The sequence below is a fragment of the Amblyomma maculatum genome, chromosome 5 (assembly GCF_055883805.1).
Source record: "Amblyomma maculatum isolate TAMU_Amacu chromosome 5, ASM5588380v1, whole genome shotgun sequence".
In the NCBI taxonomy this organism is placed as follows: domain Eukaryota; kingdom Metazoa; phylum Arthropoda; class Arachnida; order Ixodida; family Ixodidae; genus Amblyomma; species Amblyomma maculatum.
In genome coordinates, this window is record NC_139348.1 from 137272399 (window position 1) to 137293369 (window position 20971).

General features: G+C 49.8%; 1 protein-coding gene across 3 annotated transcripts in view; it reads right to left on the reverse strand.

Moving 5' to 3' along the window:
• LOC146189695 (cerebellar degeneration-related protein 2-like) overlaps positions 1–20971 on the reverse strand; it is a 159729-nt gene that overhangs the window by 49270 nt on the left and 89488 nt on the right. For all 3 annotated transcript variants that reach the window (XM_084604463.1, XM_084604464.1, XM_084604466.1), the window contains exon 2: positions 19941–20053. In XM_084604463.1, the coding sequence (XP_084460589.1) occupies positions 19941–20053 (113 nt within the window). The remainder of the gene's footprint in view (positions 1–19940; positions 20054–20971) is intronic.

The following is a 20971-nucleotide window of genomic DNA, read 5'->3' on the forward strand; positions in this document are numbered from 1 at the left end:
ATATACGGACCAAGAGGTTTTTTTCCATGCCCTGTAACAAGGCTGGCTCGTCGCGCATATCCAGCATTCGCAACATAGAAGATGACGAGAAGTCTCGTCCTCAGCATTCAATCTCGAAGCTAGACTGTATTTTTGACAAAGGCTGTGCGTGCGCCTACATATATTATATACAGTATGGCCTGGATGGAACCATCTTCATCGCCACCACAAATCAACACTGACCATGAAGAGAGAGAGATACTGATCGTATGTGGCAGCACCTCAATCAGCGCTTACAGAGGGAGGTGGTGAAGGGTGGCTGTTCTTGGCCCTACAGGGCTGGGACGGTAGGTCAACGCCGCTTGCGGCGGGGGCTAGCCAGCCACCAATTTGAATTGTAGGCCGTCGTTGCACCCGCCACCGCTGAGGTGGTGGACGACGGCTGTTGCGGCGCGCGTCTTTCTCTCCCTCTTCTTTTTTTTTTTTCTTCCCGATTTTCTCTTCTGTCCGCAGGAGGCAGCGGAGGTAGCTCAGCTGCCCCGCCGGGGTGGTGCAGTGGTAAGACGCCCGACTACTGCGCCGGAGTACCCGGGTTCGAACCCGACATCGGCGGCTGCGTTTCGATGGAGGCGAAACGAAGAGGCGTCCGTGTGCTGTGCGATGTCAGCGCACGTTAAAGATCCCCAGGTAGTCGAAATTACTCCGTAGCCCTCCACTACGTCTCCTCTTTCTCTCTTTCTACTTTCACGCCCATCTTCCTCCCTTCCCTTACGGCGCGGTTGCGGTGTACACAGAAAACAAGTGAGACAGTTACCACGCCTTTTCTTTCCAATAAATAAATCAGTTTTTTAAATCAGGTGGCTCAGCTACAGAGTCAGTAGCAGGCCCGTGCATTTTCTTTTCCTTCTTCCTACAGCCACAACAACAACAATACAAAAATCTCTATATTTGTATCATTTGCACTTATTGCGAGGCCTCAAAGTGCGGCCACATTTTGAGAGTTCGTGTGCGTAAGCTACGGGCGCGAACTCCATCGCAAGTGAAACAGAAGGCGTGCGACCATGGCTGAGGCGTACGCATCGGCTAAGTTCATTCATCTGCATAACGTGGCAAATATACACGGGTGTGCAACCCCAGCGGCCCGCATCCGCCATGTTGCCACACAACCTCGCCAGGCCTGAGCAAGAAGTTCGGTTTGCCGGCGTAAAAGCCAAACAGAATTTTCAACTATCGGCGTTCCGCTAAATGTACACGGAACATTTTGGAGCCACGCCGGTGCGACAGCTCTTCCTATATACGTTTCTCCATTATCCGTGCTATAAAGACACTAAATAGCGCTTCATACGGCCCGCATATATGCAAATACGTGCGCGAAAAAAAAAATGCGTAATTTAAATTATATTACGATTAATATTCCGATAATGATTTCGAAGATATTTGGCGCCTTGCGTCATGAGGACAGCGCAATTACTGAGCTCTTGAGAGGAATGTTATACGTACGTGGACTTCCAACAGTGCATCCCACGCTGTCACACGACCATGCCCTAAGGTTGTCAAAGAAATTTTTTCGCTCCATAGCCAAATTTCACATGAGCAGCCACGGATCTATGCGGTAAAACCCAAAGGTGAAACTGCCGTCGAGCTCTAGGCTCCATTCGCAATGCTTTCATAAGGCGCGAACGCACCACGTGACCTCAGCGCGCCCATTGCAACCATCGTAAAACAGTTCAAACCGAAACTATACGTCGGTGAAAATTTTCAATCATACACTGATCAGCACTCTTTCGCGTGTTCCGCGTAACTGTTCATGCTTGCTAACGTGTAGCGCAAAATTCCAGACAAAATTATAAGCAATGAAAATTTGGTGTCTCTGCTCCTTCAAAAGGCATTGTGGAAGTTTGTTTTTTCTTTTAAAGTTCGTAAAATACGAATGTGTTTTACAATGCACGCGGGTGTATATACGCCATCCTCACTTCTTCGGCCCGCCGGAGGGCGCGTTTGTTTCCTTGCTTTCTTATTTTACTGAGTGGGGAATTTCCTTCCTGCAGCCCACGACTCCTCAGAGTTCGAATTCTGCTTACAACGAAGCTTCCCACTCCAGAAGCGTAATTTCTCCCTGTCCGCACCCGCCGTTTCCCGTTAACCGGACGTTCACGTAGCTACGGGAACAACGTTGTGCACCGCACACACCGAGATGGTGGCCGCACGGCAGCAGCTCGCAAGGTCAAACGCGCCCTCCACAGTCCTCTCGTCGCACGGGAAAAGAAGACAAAGGGGTCGCAAATATGCGGAGCTCAGAAGTGGCACCCTCTCCAACACGAGAGAAGACAAAAAAAAAAAAAAAAAAGGCTAAAGATAAAAGCTCCCAGCCACACTTAGACAAAATAAAATAACAAGGAACAAAAAAAATAATAAGAAGCCGTACAGAGCGCTTATACACCCTCGGGGTGCATTCTCACGGCCAGCCTGGGGAGATGACGAGAGAGAGGGAGAGAGGGAGGGGACAGACTACGCATGCGACCCGCGCGCAGCACACACGGAGACAAGGCACGCGCGTAATTGTGGGAAACAGCCTGGATACACACAAGCACACGCAGACTGTGCCAACGCGCTAACCGCATCGCAAAATGCTTCGGCGGTGCGCCCAGCGGCCTCTGCGGGTTCGCCTATATGCCTATACCGCTACTGCCGCCCAGACACGGACGTGGTTTGTTGAATGGCACCAAGGGTCCCGCCAACAACGCATAACTAGAGGTTAACGAGATGCCGGCCCATTCTCCTTTGTTCAGTTTCACCGAGCGAAACTAGTTATTCAACTGCACGTTACGCGCGGTTAGTGAAAGCGCGCTTAGCGTTAGCAGCGTTCAAAAGAAAAGTCGGTGCGTGTTCTTAAACGCCGAAACTTGAAAGTGTCCCACGTCTGCGCCGCGAGTTGTGTGCGTATATAAATTACGCCAAATGTCCCATACGTGCGCTTCAGAAAGCACGCCGGTCGGTTACGTAACGCTACTGGCTAAACGAATTCACGTTAACTATATATATATATATATCAGTTCAGTTCAGGCGTTCAGTCGTGTCCGACTCTTCGTGACCCTATGGACCATGTCACGCCACGCTTTCCGGTCTTTCACTATCTTCTTAACATCACATAGCTTCATCTGCAATGCCTCGAGAATGCCATTTAACCATCGCGTTCGCTGCCTACCCCTTCTCCGGCGACCCTCAACCTTTCCCAACATCAAATCTTTCTCCAGCGACTCCTCTCTTCTCATCAGATGACCAAAGTAGCTGAGCTTTAACTTTAGAATTTGACCCTCCAATGAGCAGTCAGGGTTTATGGTCGACAATATCGACTGATTTGATCGTCTGGCAGTCCAAGGAACTCTTAAGAGTCTTCGCCAGCACCACAATTCAAACGCGTCAATTCTTCGGCGGTCAGCCTTTTTCACAGTCCAACTCTCGCATCCATACATCACAACTGGAAAGACCATAGCACGGGTTATACGGATCTTGGTTGGTAGACTAATGTCTCTGCTCTTTACTAGGCGGTCAAGGCTAACCATTGCTCTCTTTCCCAGAAGCAGGCGTCTCCTAATTTCATGGCTGCAGTCTCCTTCCGAGGTAATCTTGGCACCCAAGAATAGAAAATCTGTCACAGCTTCCACTTCTTGTCCATTGATGCTCCAGGACTTGATAGGGCAAGACGCCATGATCTTCGTCTTTTTAATGTTCAGTTTAAGCCCAAACTTCTCACTCTCTTCTTGTACGCGCATCAGAAGTCTCTTGAGTTCCACTTCACTTTCTGCCATTAAAGTGGTATCATCCGCATATCTAAGGTTGTTGATACGTTTTCCAGCAATCTTCACTCCAGCTGAAGACTCGTCCAGACCGGCCTTCCTCATGATGCACTCTGCATATAGGTTAAATAGACAGGGCGACAGTATGCAGCCTTGCCTCACCCCTTTCTCAATCGGAAACCAATCAGTAAGACCATGCCCAGTTCTGACTGTGGCCTCTTGCCCTTCATAAAGGTTCCTGAGGAGACAGATGAGGTGAATTGGAACTCCCATCTCTTGGAGAGCTTGCCACAATCTGCTGTGATCTACGCAGTCAAACGCTTTCGCATAATCAATAAAGCAGAAGTAAATGGGTTTCTGGAACTCTCTTGCTTTTTCCATGATCCAGCGAAGGTTGGCAATTTGGTCTCTAGTTCCTCTGCCCTTGCGAAACCCAGCTTGCACGTCCGGAAGCTCCCGATCCACATACTGCTGCAGCCTACCTTGCAGGATTTTTAACATCACCTTGCTAGCATGCGAAATAAGCGCGATCGTGCGGTAGTTGGAACAATCTTTGGCACTGCCTTTCTTTGGAATGGGGATGTAAACTGACCTCCTCCAATCCTGTGGCCACTGCAGGGTTGTCCAAATCTTTTGACATAATGTATGCAGTGTGTTAACAGCATCGTGGTTGAGGTTTTGAAGCAACTCAGCTGGAATACCATCAATTCCGCTAGCTTTGTTCTTAGCAAGGCTGGCTAAGGCCCATTCAACTTCACTCTTCAGGATGCCCGGCTCTAGATCAGAAATCACAACCGTCCTATCTTGGGTTTGCACATCCGGGTCCTTCTTGTACAGTTCTTCTGTGTATTCCTGCCACCTCTTCTTTATCTCTGAGGCTTCAGTGAGGTCCTTGCCTCGTTTGTCCTTTATCACGCCCAGCTTAGCACAGAAGCTTCCTTTGATATATATATATATATATAATAGGCGCATCTGGCTTCAGTAATAGAGAGATTTAGCACACCGTGATCCGCCACCGCGCGTTCCATTGCGCATGCCCAGATCACTTTGATGCCGATAGATGGCGCCACATACTTGATGTCACCACATTGACCTGCCGCATCGGAACCAATCAGCTTGTGCGCCCCGCCCACGAGCGGTAGAGGGTCGCGGTGGCGGATCGCGGATCACGGTATGCTAAATCTTTCTAATGAAAATACGAGGCGGAAAAGACGAAGAAATTATATAACAACGCGGTCTCTTGCTGTGGGATCCATTGTGCTCCCGTCCGACCCGCAGGTGAGACCGGCGACCTTCTTGTTAAGTCAGCCGTGTTTGCGACGTCCTTGCGTATGCAAGAATAAGAACAAATGGGGGCCGGACGAATAGATTTCGGTGCCATGGAGCGCTTGCAGTACGCAAACGTAGACACTGCAGTAGCTACAACACGAAATCGCAATTCTTGCGAAGGGGGTATATGCGCTTATCGCGTCGAAGGTCGAACGCATTGGCAAAGAAAAAAAAAAAAAAGATGTCATAGACGGGCACCCTCACGGGAGCCTCACGTATACGTACGGCGCGATTAGGCAGCTACATAGTATAGCTGTGTGTGAACAAACAAATAACACATGAAACGAAGTGGTGAGAACGGACAGAACAGCGCTGCGATCGCACTTCGTTCCTCTGGTGTTTTTTGCGCTGCCCGTACACATACGACACGCATCATTACCAATATAGCCTTAAAGGACTATAGACACCAAATTTTGGTGGCATTTTTTTTTCTTGTTAATGATGCGCAAGTCATTACTGTATATCGATCCGCACGCAATTTTCGCTGACGACAGCTAAATAGTTTATAACTGAATTTTCTTTTCTCACCAATTTCGATTCCGATATCCGAGAGATGGCTGTGACGTCACAATCATATCTTGATGCGCGGCATGAAAAAAAACAGCGATATAATCGCTCGCTCTTCACTTGTAATTATTCCTGTTCCTGAGGCAGGCTGGCTTTATCATTGTAGTGAATTCATTTGTTGAAACAGAAACCGAAACAGGTGAGAAACGAAATTCGATTATAGATTATTCAGCAGTCGTAGGCGAACGTGACGTGGTGATCCGTGTACAGTAATGTCCTAGGCATCATTACAAATGATAAAACACGAACCCAAAAATTAGGTGTCTATAGTCTTTGAAAGTCTGATTTTGTCGCACCCGTGCCGTGGTGCCGGCACCAGGAGGTCGAAAACGGCGATTTTGGGCCACCGTCGCGCAATCGACTAGAAAGACGACTTCGCGGAAGAGTCGACGACGACGCAACAAGTCCGGGACCCATCCCCAAAAGCACACCATCCACAATAAACACACACACACACACACACACACACACACACACACACACACACACACACACACACACACACACACACACACACACACACACACACACACACACACACACACACACACACACACACACACACACACACACACACACACACACACACACACAAAAAAAAAAAAAAACGTTTGAGATCATTGCGGCCACCCGGAATTGGAAGAATGCGTAAGAGAGTGCATTTCCGGATTTATGACGTCACATCCGACGTCGACATAACTACGCCACTATTCCGACGTCCACATTAGTCACGCGGCCGGAAGTGAGGTATCACGTGATCACTTTGCACGTCGACATTACCTCATTTGGCTATTTCAATGTCTGACGTAATTGGCGCTATTTAACAACTAATGACTCCACATGCACCGACCGTTTTCCCTGACGGCATTTTGTTCCTCCTCTATCGACTGCAACCACTCGCTTTTTCCTATTTCCCCTCACTTCGACGCAATCCTACCGACAGTCCTGGTGCCAAACTCCTCAAACAGCCACTGAATGCTTATGCATTAATCACACAGCTCGCAGACAACAACAAACAACTACAGGGACGTGCGCACGCGAAGAAACATTGCCGATATTTATTGGCCGCTCCCCGAGGGAACAGGCTGCAGGTGTACGAAGCAGCGATCTATCTTCGGCCCTCGCGAGCTAAACTGCGACGGGGATCCGAGCAACAGACGCGGGCGGGAGATGCATCACCGCGAACAACAACGGAACCAAGAGCCGCGACGCAAACAGCTCCATGCACACAGGGACTTTGCAACCAACATCGCACAAAGCCGACACAGCTTTTCCCCAATGCCGTAGCGTGTCAAACACGATTCTGCGGAGACGTCACAGATAAGCAGAATGTGTTGCCGGTGGGCGCATGCGCGTGTCGCGATACTGTGGCGCTGTAACTATATCGTTAGGCGAACCAAGGAACTGTCCCTTCGATCTACGGCTTCATTACGCCGTCGTATACATAACGCACCTGCTACGGGGCTACACAAGGTCTCGTATAAGTTACAGCTCCCTCCCTTCTCCCCGCCCCCTTTGGTGCGAACGTCCCTGAAGCCATTCAAACTTTTTACGCACGGTACGAGTAACGAATCGCTCGCGCTGCAAAGGGTCGGTGGTATATACTATGTAAATTAGTAGTGCTTGCACTGCGCAGTATGAGCGACAACAATCCTTACGTCACGCGCAGGCCCGCACGGGCCTATAGTGGCGTGCGTTGAACGTTACGCCTAGCATAACTTATCATCGCTGCTGGACACTGTATAGTCAGCGAGGTTACCCCGCTAACGAGCCCGTATGCCCTACTCGTTAGTGACGAGAGAAAGGGCTCAATGCCCTCATGCGACCCCCTCCAGGCACGCACTAATACCGCGCACTGACTGAGGCGGTGGACCTCGAGTGAAAGGAGATTAGGAGCGCGAACGACGCCGACGCACGCACACGGACGAAAGACGGGGAACGCGTTCGTGCCGTCCTCATTCCGTCTTTCGCATTTGCTCTGTCCGAATTTTTCGCGCCATGATCACCAAGACGCGACAACTATAGTGCTCAATGACCCAAGACATCTGCGGGCGGGCCTCTATCAAACTATACTGCACATTGTGCCAAGGCCTTTAATGGCTCATCGTTGTCGTCAGCAAAAGTGTCACGCTTATGCGGCGCTCTGATTGGCTGAGGTGGGGATGACGTCATAGAGCTCTCGACCAATCACAGGGCACTACCGCTAATTGGCAGGCGCTGCCAACTCGGGCCCCTCCTTCCACATGGGAGGATGATATCAGAATCAGCCTGCCAAGATCCTTTCATTCACGTTATATAGGCCACGCAGGCACTTTCATACGGCTCGGTTAAAGCGGGGCTTTATATGTTGGCTGGTAGCTTACGCTATCGCGTCATACCGATTCGGGCGTCCGTCCGTGCGGCTCCTTTTATTTGGCGCTTCCTCGAACGCCGCACCACACAGCCTATATAGAAGCAGATGCTGTAAAACCAGGAATCGGCGAAGTTTTAAAAAACAAAGGCTTTCGCCTTATCGCACCTTAGTGGTCCAAAGTGCCACACAAATGTTTTATCTTTATGAGTATTTTTACCTACCCTGTCCTTTCTTCCTATCGCTCACCTCTTTGATTTAGTCTACCGCTTCCTCGCTATCCCTTTATTTCCGCCGCCCCAGTTTAGGTGCTTCAGGTATCAAATAGAAGATACCGGGGCTGGCAAGCACCTTTTCCTTCCTTTTGGATATATGGTATAGCAACCACATACTACTACTACATAACTATACAAATAGCTGATCAGCTCAGCTCACCTGGAGCAGAATTCACGCGAGGCTGCTGACGGTTTTCTCGGCGTCTTCTCGCCTAAATGGCAGCTGTATAATACCATTCGATTAGCCGTAAGGCACCGGGGACCGCCACAAAAACCACCACCATCGTCATCATCATCATCGTCGTTTAAATTGCATTCTTCGTAATCCGCCTATACTGAACAATGACGACCTGTCTCGACGACACCCGTTGACCCACCCATCAGTTCACCTTGGTCATCACGGCAGACCACCGACTGTCAGATCTTCACATCACAAACAAGCCGTCGCATATATACATAAGCCGTGCATGCCCCTCATCAACCGAGCAAAAAAGTCTGAGGATTAGGTGGTCAGACCCGACAACGTTAATTCTGGCTTCCAAACCACTGCGCGGCGGCGGTGGGGAGCTCTACTACATTGCGGAACCGGACGAGACGAGGCGCCGCAGTAGCCCAATTAGCGGACGTCATGGTTAAGTGACACGGAGCGGCATATTCCGAGCTAACGACGGGCGTTCCGCTTTCGCCACAGACGTCCAGTGACGCGACGCAGAAACGCGAAACCTCAATCGCAAATAAGCTGATGACGCATGAGCGGTCTCGTTACGTCGAGTACAGTTTTGCACCGGCGGAGCTTGTGTGCGTCAATTATGCTCCCAAGAACAACACACGCGGTCCGTGTAAATTTCGATTACGAAACTGAGATTTGTAGTCTGCAGTTACGATTACGTAGATAGTTCTCCGACGACTTTGTGACTTTTGTAGTTCTCCGACGACTTTGTGACATTTGTCGTGTTTCAATCGGCGATCTGGAGCATATTTCGTTGCTCCACGAAGGCTGGTGAGCGCGCGCTTAAATGGGCGGTTTGGATTCAGTTTCTCTGAGAGCTCTGAATGGACTGTGGCAGTGTCTACTTCTTCGCGAATTCAGAGAGCTAAAGCTCGGGATCGTCGATTGGAATAAGCCATTACGAAAGACTCCATGGCAAGACTCCATGGCATGACGGCATTCGAAAGCAAACAAATTGACGAATCCGTGGTTCACTGAAAGAGAGAGAGAGAGAGAGAGAGTAAACTGAACAAGTTATATATTTTTGTTGCGGCAGCCGATCATTCAAGCCGGTCTTGGTCTTGCGGTGGTTCTCCTCTGCGAATAAACACTTTCGAAGGATACTCGTAGCATGAAATATAAACTCTTCCAAGTGCTCGGCTTAATAACGATGGCCATTAAATAGATACTTGGCGCACTAAGTTTCCTCTTAGCAACTGTACAAAGCTGCAAGGGTAAACTGTTGCCCAATGTGAGAATAGAGTTCCAGAACGTACTATAGTATAGTATACGTACAGGCTACAAAGAAGCGCCTATGCAAATACACAGGTTCGTGTCATGTATACGGTTAAAACATCTAGTAAAGCGGCGCTTGTGTGCCAGCACTGCTTCAACGTTATTTAAATTTAAAATTTAGCACCCAGAAAAATACTCCATCCAGCAAGCGTTCACGCGTATTTCTGCCCGAAACATTCCGTGCACTCTGTCCCGCCATGCATGGTGGTGCAGTGGTTAGGGCGCTAGACTGCTAGCTGTTGTCAAGGATGCGGGATGGAATCCTGGCAGCGGAGGCTGCATATAGATGGAGGCGAAACGGAAAAGCGCCTGTGTGCTGTGCGATGTCAGTGCACGTTCAAGCACCCCAGGTGGTCGAAATTTCCGGAGTCCTCCACTACGGCGTCTCTCATATAGCTGAATCACTTTGGGACGTTAAACATTATAAACCCAACCGAAATCATTCCGTGAACCCCAAATCTCTGCTATAGCCGATGACCTTAAGATGATTCACTATCAAAGCAACAAGCCATCCGAATCTATAAACAGCGCTGTACAGACTTCCGCTCCCTCAACCCATATATTTCCATATGCACGCGAGCTGTTAACACCTTGCAAGCCACAGTAACGATAATAGTTACAACTGCTTCGTCTTGTGAGAAGTCGCGATAAGCAGGCTCCTTAAGGACCACCCCGTAATTTCCAGAGTTGCTTTGAAGTCTCGTGGTACGACCTCACACCTCCCGAAGACCAAGAAACCCTCGCACTCTAAGAAAATGGCTTAACTACCTCCTTACTATGTGACACACTTTTTAGCGCGGCCTCTTCAGTGCATAGCCAGGCCTGAGGCGAGCCAAATCTAAGCCAAAACTAACGTATAACCGAGACATAGTAAAGGTTAAGCCAATCATTTTCGGTTGCTCTGGGCGGCGCAACCTTTACGTCTACGTTTCTGAAGCGAGTATAGTCAGAACAAAAAGAAATTCTGTCTTGTAGGACTAAATGCGTGAAAGCATCGAAACAAATCAAATAGTCCAACAGCAAGTATAACTCTAGCTGTCTTTATATATATTGGCACCTCAAACTTGGCGCACCTTCTCGTGGAGCGTGGAGGAGTAGGAACGAGTGTCCGAGCTCCCTAGCATGTTACAGAGTCCGCTGACCTCGGGAACGTTTCGACGCCTCTCGCGGAGCGTCGAGAGCGAGCTGCCGGGGGTCGTTCGGCCAAGCACCGCTGCTCGCCGTGTCAACAGAGACCGCGAGCGAACAATTGAGCGAAGCCGACAGCGCGGTCAAGAAGGCGTGCCCCGATTTTGGAAAAGGGAATATCTATACGCGCTGGACCTACACTCGTCCGCGCGCAGCGGAATCTCTCTCTGTTCGGACACAAAGAAGAGAACGCGCTGCCCGCGGAGAAAGCAAACGGACCCCGCTTCGAACCCCCAAAATGCCCACTTCATCTCAGACCCGTTTCGTCACGCCGGCTGGCCGCAGCGCTCGCATGTGTCCTTTCAAGCGCTCCGGCGGCCCTTGTGCGGCTGCTGATATTCCCCCTCTCTCGTTCAATAAAACCTACTAACCTACTAGCCTGAGAGAGAGAGAGAGAGAGAGAGAGAGAGAGAGAGAGAGAGAGAGCTGAGTTGGGATTTAATGGCGCATAAGTAACTGAGGCCATCATGCGCCAAACACGGGTTTAAATGCCTGATTGTTATGTCTTAATGTTGTACGCCAAACACCAATGCTAGTTAAAAAGGAATGTGTTCACTGTAAAACAGTGCAACATTTTTTTCCCCTAACAGTTTCGAGTTATATACATGAGTGTCACGGGTTTTCTACACTCAGTCGGGCATTTGTTGCCTTTATGTCTCCCTCCTAGGCACTTGTTGGCTGAATAAAATACTTTGACCTTGAGTAGAAGTAGATGGTTTACAGTGAGTCGTCCCCACATGTGTCACATAGGGGTTAGTCTTGCTTTGTTAGTATGAAGATATGCGTGAGGTGCATGTGTCATATGCGAAAACGGCATAAAATCGCTTGTTTAAAACGTTCCTGGTTGGAGCATGATTTAGAGAGAGAGAGAGTTACCGAGAAAATTAAAAAAGCCGGCAAATATGCTGTTATAAAAACTTGGAGGTCGCTTCAGCATCACCTTACGAGCGAAATGTGATAGCGCCTTTTCCGTGTTTTCCTCTTCTTATTGTGCACCATTGCGGTACTGTTCATCCACGTGACACTACGCCACACAAGACACAACGCCTTCTCTGGGCCCTCCTCAGAAGCACGTGCGCTTGGGCCAACGAGCCTTTTGCGGCCACGTGTAGCATGCTCGTATGGCACGCAAAAGGCCATGGGTTTGAACGGAGCACCGGAAAATTGCGCAACTTCATTTCATTCAATTTTTATATTGTCACGAAGACAGGGATTTATGGGAAACGGCAACAGGGGCAGAGACACACAGTCGAAGAGAGGGGCTCACGGGAAACGGTAACACAGAGACACAGGCTAAGAGTCCACAGTATTCTAGCCACCGTATCCACAGTCCTATAACTAGCCGACGCGCGCGAGAGTCTACAACTTTTTCGTCTTTCAAGCATACCTCAAACCGCCAGGTGGCAATATCGTTACGGACGAAAAAGAAGGGGCAGTGGCGTCGGCAGAGACGCTGGCGCTGTGCTCGCCAACATTAATTAAAATTATCTCATCGTCATAGCTAATTAAAGGAACCTCGTCGCCAAGTTTGACTTCATTTGGACCCTCTCCTAACTATAGCTGACTCCACTTTGAGAATCTCAAATCATTATCTCTACGAACGCCAAACGCCGCCGGGTATCGGTATTGTGTGACACGAGCTTCTCAAAGCTGCCCAGTTAATAGCTTAATCTCTGCTCCACGAAACGACAGCACACCGGCTGCACAAACATACAGAAGGGCGCGAACGACAAATCCCATGCACGGGCGACTGCCTATAGTTTGCACGGCTGTTTATGTTTCCTTTCCTGCCCTAGCGGTTGGTTCTTGCAGAGAGAGCAGTGCCTGCGGAATGGAACTGTCACAACAACGAGTACGGACGCAGTGCGGAGCAAATTAACGCCTTCATAAACTGGCCTAGCCAGCCACATCCAAAGCGGAAGAAGACAGCTCTTTTCTTAGCTCGTCAACAACGAACCAATGCCGCGCAATCGGGTCGAAAAGGTCGAAGGTCGTCGCTATATTCGGCCCCTAACTCTTAAGGGCCACCTGCCAACACGTGCTCTTATGAACAGCACGAGCTGAAGAACGTATTATACCTCTCGCACGCATTCTACGTCCCCTGCAGAGTCCAAAAACCACTTTCCTCGAACGCCGGGAAAATGTCTATAACAGGCGCGCCATTACGGTATCGGCCACTGCGAGGTAAGCGGACCTACATACCGTACGGTAACGCTTCACACGCCCGATCGGGACGCGCGAAATTCCGCAGAAAGGCGTTACAAACCGTGGCGCCAAGCTTGTTTTTGTTATCTTTTTTTTTAAGGTCCCGAGAACACCGCACGTACACGGCGGCTCCAATCCTTTCTTCGGCGAAAAACGCTACAGCAGCCCCCATATAATGCGACGGCACAAAAGGACCGCAATACGCGCTGTAACAACCCCCACAAGCAGGTTGTCTCGGCTGGAACACCTTTTGTTCGCGCTTTCTCCCCACAAACTTTTGTAACGAGTAGGAAAAAAATAAAAAGAAAAAAAAAAAGGAACGTCGGACATTTAGCGTGCTCGCCGCGCAATTTCACGGCGCGAAGAGAAAGGAGAAACAAATTTAAAAAAAAAAAAACGCCGCATCGCGCGAGATACGCAAGAAATTACGCCGCAGTGCGTGTATCGCTAGCGGCTTCACAAAGGATTCGTATCGGGGACGCCAGCAGCCCATACAGTCACTCTCCTATATAGCTGTTACTACTCCAGTACCCCGTTTATACCCACTCTCCTGCGGACTTCACAGAACGTTACAACCTCCAAACTATATCTTTACTGTCGCAGCCGATGTGCAGGCGCAAGGTGAATGAACTCCAGCCGTGAAATTTTCCAGACTCCGAAAGGACGTCGCTTCCATCTAATTTGTATGATGGCAATGATATGTTAGTTATCATTAGCATGGAGTAACAAAAATCAAAAGAGGTATTTTTCTTTTGTATCTTTTCGGTCCCCGTGGGTGAGTTAATTGTTTGAAACTTTGTTTCTTTTCACTCGCCCATGTGCTAAGACTAGTCCTGCAAGCTTCACACCGGCGTTGAGACAGTTTCTGTACGCATTCATTCTTATATAAGCCAGTAAATATGTATTACTCTTGGTGTTATATCGACGGGTGCCGGTAGCGGCAGTACCAAAAAAGCTCGTATTATGAGTAGTCAAACATTGAACACCATGCATGTATCGTACCCTGTACCTATAACTGATAAGATTTCTTCCTTTTCCTTTTTAAAGAAGTTTTGGTGCGGTTAAATAACACCCAAGTTAAACTCCGCAGTTCGATACAAATATAATTCGCTGCTGCGCCCGTCATATTGCTTCTACGGTGCATATACCCTTTGCCCAGACGAAGACAAGTCCACTTGTCGAAACGTTGGCTCGACCTGCGAGCTGAGGCGTACCCCATTTACCATTGTTCAGTGCTTTTTCACACCGTATACATGAATATTGAACAGGTTGTCCTTACAACGTAGCAACATCACACAAGGCTCTCTAAGCACTGATGAATGATTCATTGTGCGCAATTTACAAACTTGCCCCGCTACTCAGCTTCCTTCCCGTATTACGCTGTTGGATAACAATTACCCAGGGAAGTCATAACAAGAGCTAAGTTAGCCGTCAACCTTGAGCGTCAGCAAGGTCAGCTTAGGAAAGCACGGCATTGTCGACTAAACGGGAGATTCCGCGGAGCGATACAGCTCTCTCTTTCTCGGGTCGTCTCCGAAACAGCGTCGTCGCGAGCGACGCGCCGCGTACACCGCCGTGCTCTAACCGTGCTCAGGAATGCAGCGGCACCTGCTCAAGGACGACGAACGCGTCGCCGGCACTGCGAGGGCAGTCGTCGACCAAAGCTTGTTTACTTTACTTCCAGTCAGTGCGATGCGAAAGAGACTAATTTTTTTTCTTCCTCTCTGTCTCTCTCTCTCTCTCTGATGCAGCCGCGCTTATATTTTCTGCACCACTGCAACCATCCGACCGAGACCACGGACGGATTTTCAGTACTGACGCAACGACGGGCCCCAGTTGTCCCATTTCCTATAGACGAACAGTTAGTTGTACACTGGGGACAAACGCAAATTGATCTTTATCGATAGCGTACATACCGCGTTCTAAGCACAAAGATCGTGAAACCTAAAGGAGAGCTCTCATAGGCAGTAACTATTTTAACAAGAAAAACGAAACACACAAGTGCCGCCACCACCGGCCGATCTCGTACGTAAAATGCGTGATCACAGACACCGATCGATTTCCAAGTGCAGATCACTGAGGCTATGCTACACCTTCATTCACTTCAGCACAGTGATCGCGGAGCCTGTCTCAGTGTGAGAGTCACGATTCTGAATCGAGCAGCGGGAAACATTTTCGGATTCAATTTTCAATAACGGGTGAATTCTTTTTTTCTCTTGCCATCGTACAAAGGTCAGCGCAGCTTTCCTGAGAACAACGTTCGGACAGAGTTGTCCTCACTGTTCGCTTTCAGCACGGTCTCATTCAGAAACCTGAAGCTGTGATCCCAAGAAGTGTTCAAGTTGCGACATTTTTTTTTTTTTAATTCCTTTTAAACGCACAGTAACCGTCCAACGCCGTCGCGCGTAACCCTCGACAGCAAGATCAGGAGAGGACAGTCCGCCACACACAAGAGACATTCTGAGAACAGTCAGCGCACGCTCGCAACCATCTGCGGCTCAACGTCCTCAGTTAGAGATCCGGACCGCGACCCGACCGTGTTCCCGCACAGCTGACAAACACCTGCGCGCTTCTTGTGCAAACGCGTAGCTAAACATGGCCGAAGGTCGCAGTTGCTGAAGCAGCTGTATACATAAACAAGTGTAGCGGTAAATTCGTAGCACGGTTGTTGGTCGTTTTTAGGGTATCCGAAGCGCCATTGCCACCGCGTCCCCACGGAGCAGTCACAGGGCCACAACGCACAGAGACAGGTATTATACGTGTCGTGAGAGTGCCTGCAAAACATTTTCCTCGGCATAATTGAAAGACCAAAACTGTCAATGTATTTAAAGTGGCAATCAGTGGAATTTGGTTCATTTATTAACAAATGAAAAAAAAAAAAAGAAAAACAGCGGAACGAATAAAATCAAAAGGAAAGTAACTCCGTCGCGGTCCTTGTTCGTCGCGCTGTGGGAGAGCCGTACAGAAACGGAGCGCCCGCGACCTGTCTAAAGCTGAATGGAAAAGAAGTGGCGAACAACCAGTACGGTGTAGATAAGGCCGCTCGATCGTGCGCGAGAATAGACAATGCAGCGGCTTTAAAGCCTTCGACCCGAGCGAAATCGAGCAAACATACACTGGGCAGGGGGGGGGCCCGAGGCAAGCGCGCACGGCCAGATTGATTTTCCCATAGAAAGGCTCGCTAGAATGAAGGTAGTACACACGATCGCTGCGTCGAAGGCTACACGCGCCTATTATCACATTCGCTTATTGCGCAAAGGGTCTCAGACGAGTGTCCTCGACAGAACAGGAAACAGGGATTAAGGCAGCTACGATATTCTGCACTGATAGCGTAGACGCGCCGATACACACCACCGATAAGACCGCATATTACATGGGCTGAGAGCGAAGTGCGCGTACGCAAACGCAGAAGTCGATCCAGACGGAGGAGGAACAGCGGAGGCGAAGCGCGTCTGAGGCATAATTAAGCTGCTTACAGCGCAGTGGCGACGGCAATGATGACGGCATCATGATAACGACGGTGGTGGTGGTGGTGATAATGATGATAATGGTGACGGCAGCGCATACGGCCGCATTTCCAGCAAACTGCATGGTCGCGCCCGCGAGACATGGGATGCACGACGTGTATCTTCGCACGCATGATACGCGCGCGACCAGGGGTCAGCCACTATCACTTGTGTAGTTCGTCTTCACGCTTGCAAGATTCGCAAGGCGCGCTCTTTAAAGACAGTTCTCCGGGTCCATGCAGGCCTTTGAATACATTTACGTGAGAGCTAGCCGCCGTTTTAGGCACGTGGAAACAGTGGTCACTCTCTCGTTCTACAATATATAGGGGTGGCTAGTCGCGCATGAAGGAACGTGCTAGGAAGAGCAATGCAATATCGTTTCTCGCCATTTAATTGGTTCTTCGCACTGCATATAGTTTTGCAAATAAATAAATCAGTGAAAACAGAAAAAAATCGCGTGATTCACTTTCCACACAAAATGCGTTATACTTAACTATGGGTTGGAAAGACGATTAGTAAAATATTCAATGTTAGTTCATTCCCACTATTATTTCTAATAATTAAATAATTAATAATTTGTTTAATCTTCCTTATAGGCAGTGAAAAAGCAAGCACGATGGCACTAGAAGCAATGCCATAATCATACTACAGCAAGGCCCGCGTAGTTCCGAAATAACTGAAGTCATCGCCTTCACTGTCAAGCCCGGCGCATGAACACATGAACGCCCTTACTGAAAGCAGTGGCACGCCGCGGTCACGACACATACGGCAGCTGGCAGGCAACACAGCGGCGAACGACTAAAGCCTCTACAAAGGACAACGCTTGCATGCGTGCTCGAGGCGGTCGTCGGAGGGGATTAGACGAAAGACCGCGACAACGCCTTCAACACGTTCGTGCCGCGACGCTCACGCGACGCAAACAGGGCGATCCGTCTTGCCCGCCAATACGCGCCCGCTCACGGTCATTGCACGCCGCTGTTTCGCAGTGATCATTCACGCCAAGAGGTGCCTCCTCGAGTCGCATCGCCTCCGCAACGTCCTCGCGGCGCCGACTTGAAGATGCGAAAGCGCCGAAGCCGACAGCTCGAGAGAATCCGATGACGGTCACGTTTCGGCCGAGCTGCTGCAAGCGCTGGGCGATGCATGCATGCATTCCTCCGTGCGTGCATGCACTGGAAAACGCCACTACGTCGAGTGAGGCTGCCTCGCGAGGAATATGCGCGCACATCTGTCGCCGTGGTGAGGTGCAGGTAGTGCGGGTGGGGTAACCGATGCAATACGAGGAGTTAAACGCCCGTTCACACTTGCGACTCGCCGAGGTCGCGCGACCGTTTTGGTCGAAAAGCGATAAGGCCCGTTCACACTTGCGACTCGCGGAGGTCGCGCGACCGTTTTGGTCGAAAAACGACGGTCGCAATGGTCGCATCGGTCGAAAAGCGACTGCCACGGGCCGTTCGGGCACTGCTCGATTTCCAGTCGCGCGACTGCTGGTCGCAAACCGTTAAACCAATCAGCGGCTCAGCTGATGTGAATGCAAGTTAGCTTTACTCTACGTGGTGAACAGTCAAGGCAGATACGATGTGGAAAGCAACCCGCAAGTCGCATTCGCAAGTGTGAACATCGGTTGCTCTCTGGTCGCATGCGACTACCGGTCGCGCGTCCTTCGCAAGTCGCAAGTGTGAATAGACCTATAGACTGTCGCAAATGGTCGCACTGGTCGAAAAGCGACAGTCGAAAGCCGTTCGATCACTGCTCGATTTTCCAGCTTTGCGACTGCTGGTCGCAAACCGTTAAGCCAATGAGCGGCTCAGCTGATGTGAACGTAAGTATTAATGTGGTGAACAGGCAAGGTAGACAAGATCTGGAAAGCGACCCGCAGGCCGCATTTGCAAGTGCGAACGTCGGTCGAGCTACGAGGCTCTCTGGTCGCGTGGCGCGAGGACGCTGAGGAACCAACGAAACTAAAATGAGCCACACAATCCTAGGCCCCATTCATCACCGAATACGATGCGTACTCACAGCTAATGTGGTGAGCGCCGCGACGCCGACTATTCTCACTGATATTACAGGTTACAAGCGGACACATATGAGGGTTTGACCAGTCACGTTTGAGCCGCGGTAATAGTGCGGAGCTAGAAGGCACAGCAACCGCGGTGCGGGCAAATAAAAAAGGAAAAGTTATTGCTCTGCGGTCACCTTAGGACTACGGTATATTTATGTAAAAAAACAAGGGGCAGGGCAATGGATTTCAACTATGTTCTTCTCGGAGCAAGCTAATTATCTCCCATTCGGAGTAGTTGGGGCTCCCTTTCATTTCAAGTGCGATTGCGGTAAAAGGAGAGACAGAGTTCTGATCCGTCCACTTGCGAATCGCGCGGTATCTAGCAGAGTTCACATGCGGGCTAGTCACGTGTGCGTAAAAGATACTGCCCCCTCCCCCCCCCCCCCTTCAAAAAAAAAAAAAAAAAAAAACATGAACCCGCACCGCACATCAAATATGGCCAGCATTACAACTTTGTTAGTTTGTGTGTTTACCTTTCTGAGCTCGACAATTCAGGTATCGAAATCCCACATGTGTCAGTCTCACGACGCTCACAGCGTGTTCAGCCTGTCGTACTCTGCCTGGAACAGTATGTCGTACTAGACCCACCCCGTCATTCGGCATACCTGCGCCCTCGCCAGGACACTAGATCGAGGCGGACGAGCATGACAGTCATTGAGTCATGCGCTGCATTCTATCCTTCCTTCCCTAATGCTAGCGTTTTTTTTTTGTTTTTTTTTTCTTTTTTTAACCGGCTCCGTTATGTTCCGGACCTCGGTTGTCCCTTCGATGCCCACTAAACGCACCTCAATCACCGGTAACCTCCGTACAGCAGCGATGACATTAGAGAGATTTAGCACACCGTGATCCGCGATCCGCTACCGTGATCCGCCACCGCGCGTTCCCCTGCGCATGCCCAGATCACTCTGATGCCGATAGATGGCGCCACATACTGGATGTCGGCACATAGACCTGCCGCATCGGAACCAATCAGCTTGTGCGCCCCGCCCACGAGCGGTAGAGGGCCACGGTGGCGGATCGCGGATCACGGTATGCTAAATCTCTCTATTCTGAAACGTGTAGTCACACCAGCTCCCTCACGTCCCGTATCAGTCACAACGCGCGGTTCAGCCCTGAGGAGCAAGCAAAGTTCAAAGACAGCGGGGGATAGTAGAAAGTGTCGTGAGCCGCCATCGTACCTGCAGCTCTTGTTCCTGCTCCTCGATGAGTATCTGCTGTTGTCGCACCGTCTCCTCCAGCTCCTGGTTCCGCTCCAGTAGTGTCTTGCCCAGCTCAGCCGCCAGCTGAAGGTCTGCGAAAGGGGCACGGAGAAAGAGACGTCACATGTTAGCAATCTCGAACCCGATCCCGTAAAAGCACACGTCACATAATCAAACGTCGTTCCGGGTGAGAAAAAAAAAAGAAAAAAAAAACATTAGAGGGCCTCTTAGATGTCTCTTAAGAGGAGAAATGCGAAAGCCTACCCTTTCTATCCTATAATTTGCCTCCTATCGTTAGCCCCTTGTCGGCATTCCTTGCAGTACTACATATAATTATAATTGGTTTACTGGAAAGGAAAGACGCAGTATCTATCACACTTGCTCCGGCTAGTGTGACTGGATGGTACACCATCGTTCCTGTCGCGTGGCGTTCCTTGGCGCGTGTTCAAGTGTGGCATTGCAGATGGCAGGGACGCATCCTGCCTCGGCCAATCAGAACGCCGCAAAAGCGGAACACACTTTGTCCACGACAGCATGAGCTATTAAAGGCTTATTAGGGGGTCTCTTAGATGTTTTAAGAGAAGAATGACGAAAGCCTACCCTTCCTCTCCTATCATTTGCCTCTCATTGTTTGCCTCTTATTGGCGTTCGTTGCAGTGTTACATATAATTATAATTGGTTTATAGGAAAGGAAAGGCGCAGTATCTGTCACACTTTCTCCGACAAGTGTTCGTTTGGACGGTACACCATCGCTTCTGTCGCGTGGCGTTCCTTGGCGCGCGTTCAAGTGTGGGATTGCAGATGGCAGGAACGCTAAAAAAGATCACACTTCTGGTTGGTCGCTTAGAATTTGGCGGCTGGTGACGTCACTTCTCTGTCGACCAATCAGGTGCGCCGCTCGCGAGGACTTCTTTTGTCGACGACAGTATGAGCCATTAAAGGCTTTCGTCTTAATATCGATACACTCAGGACGTTTTTTTTTTTTTTTTTTAACACGTGAGGCGAAAGCT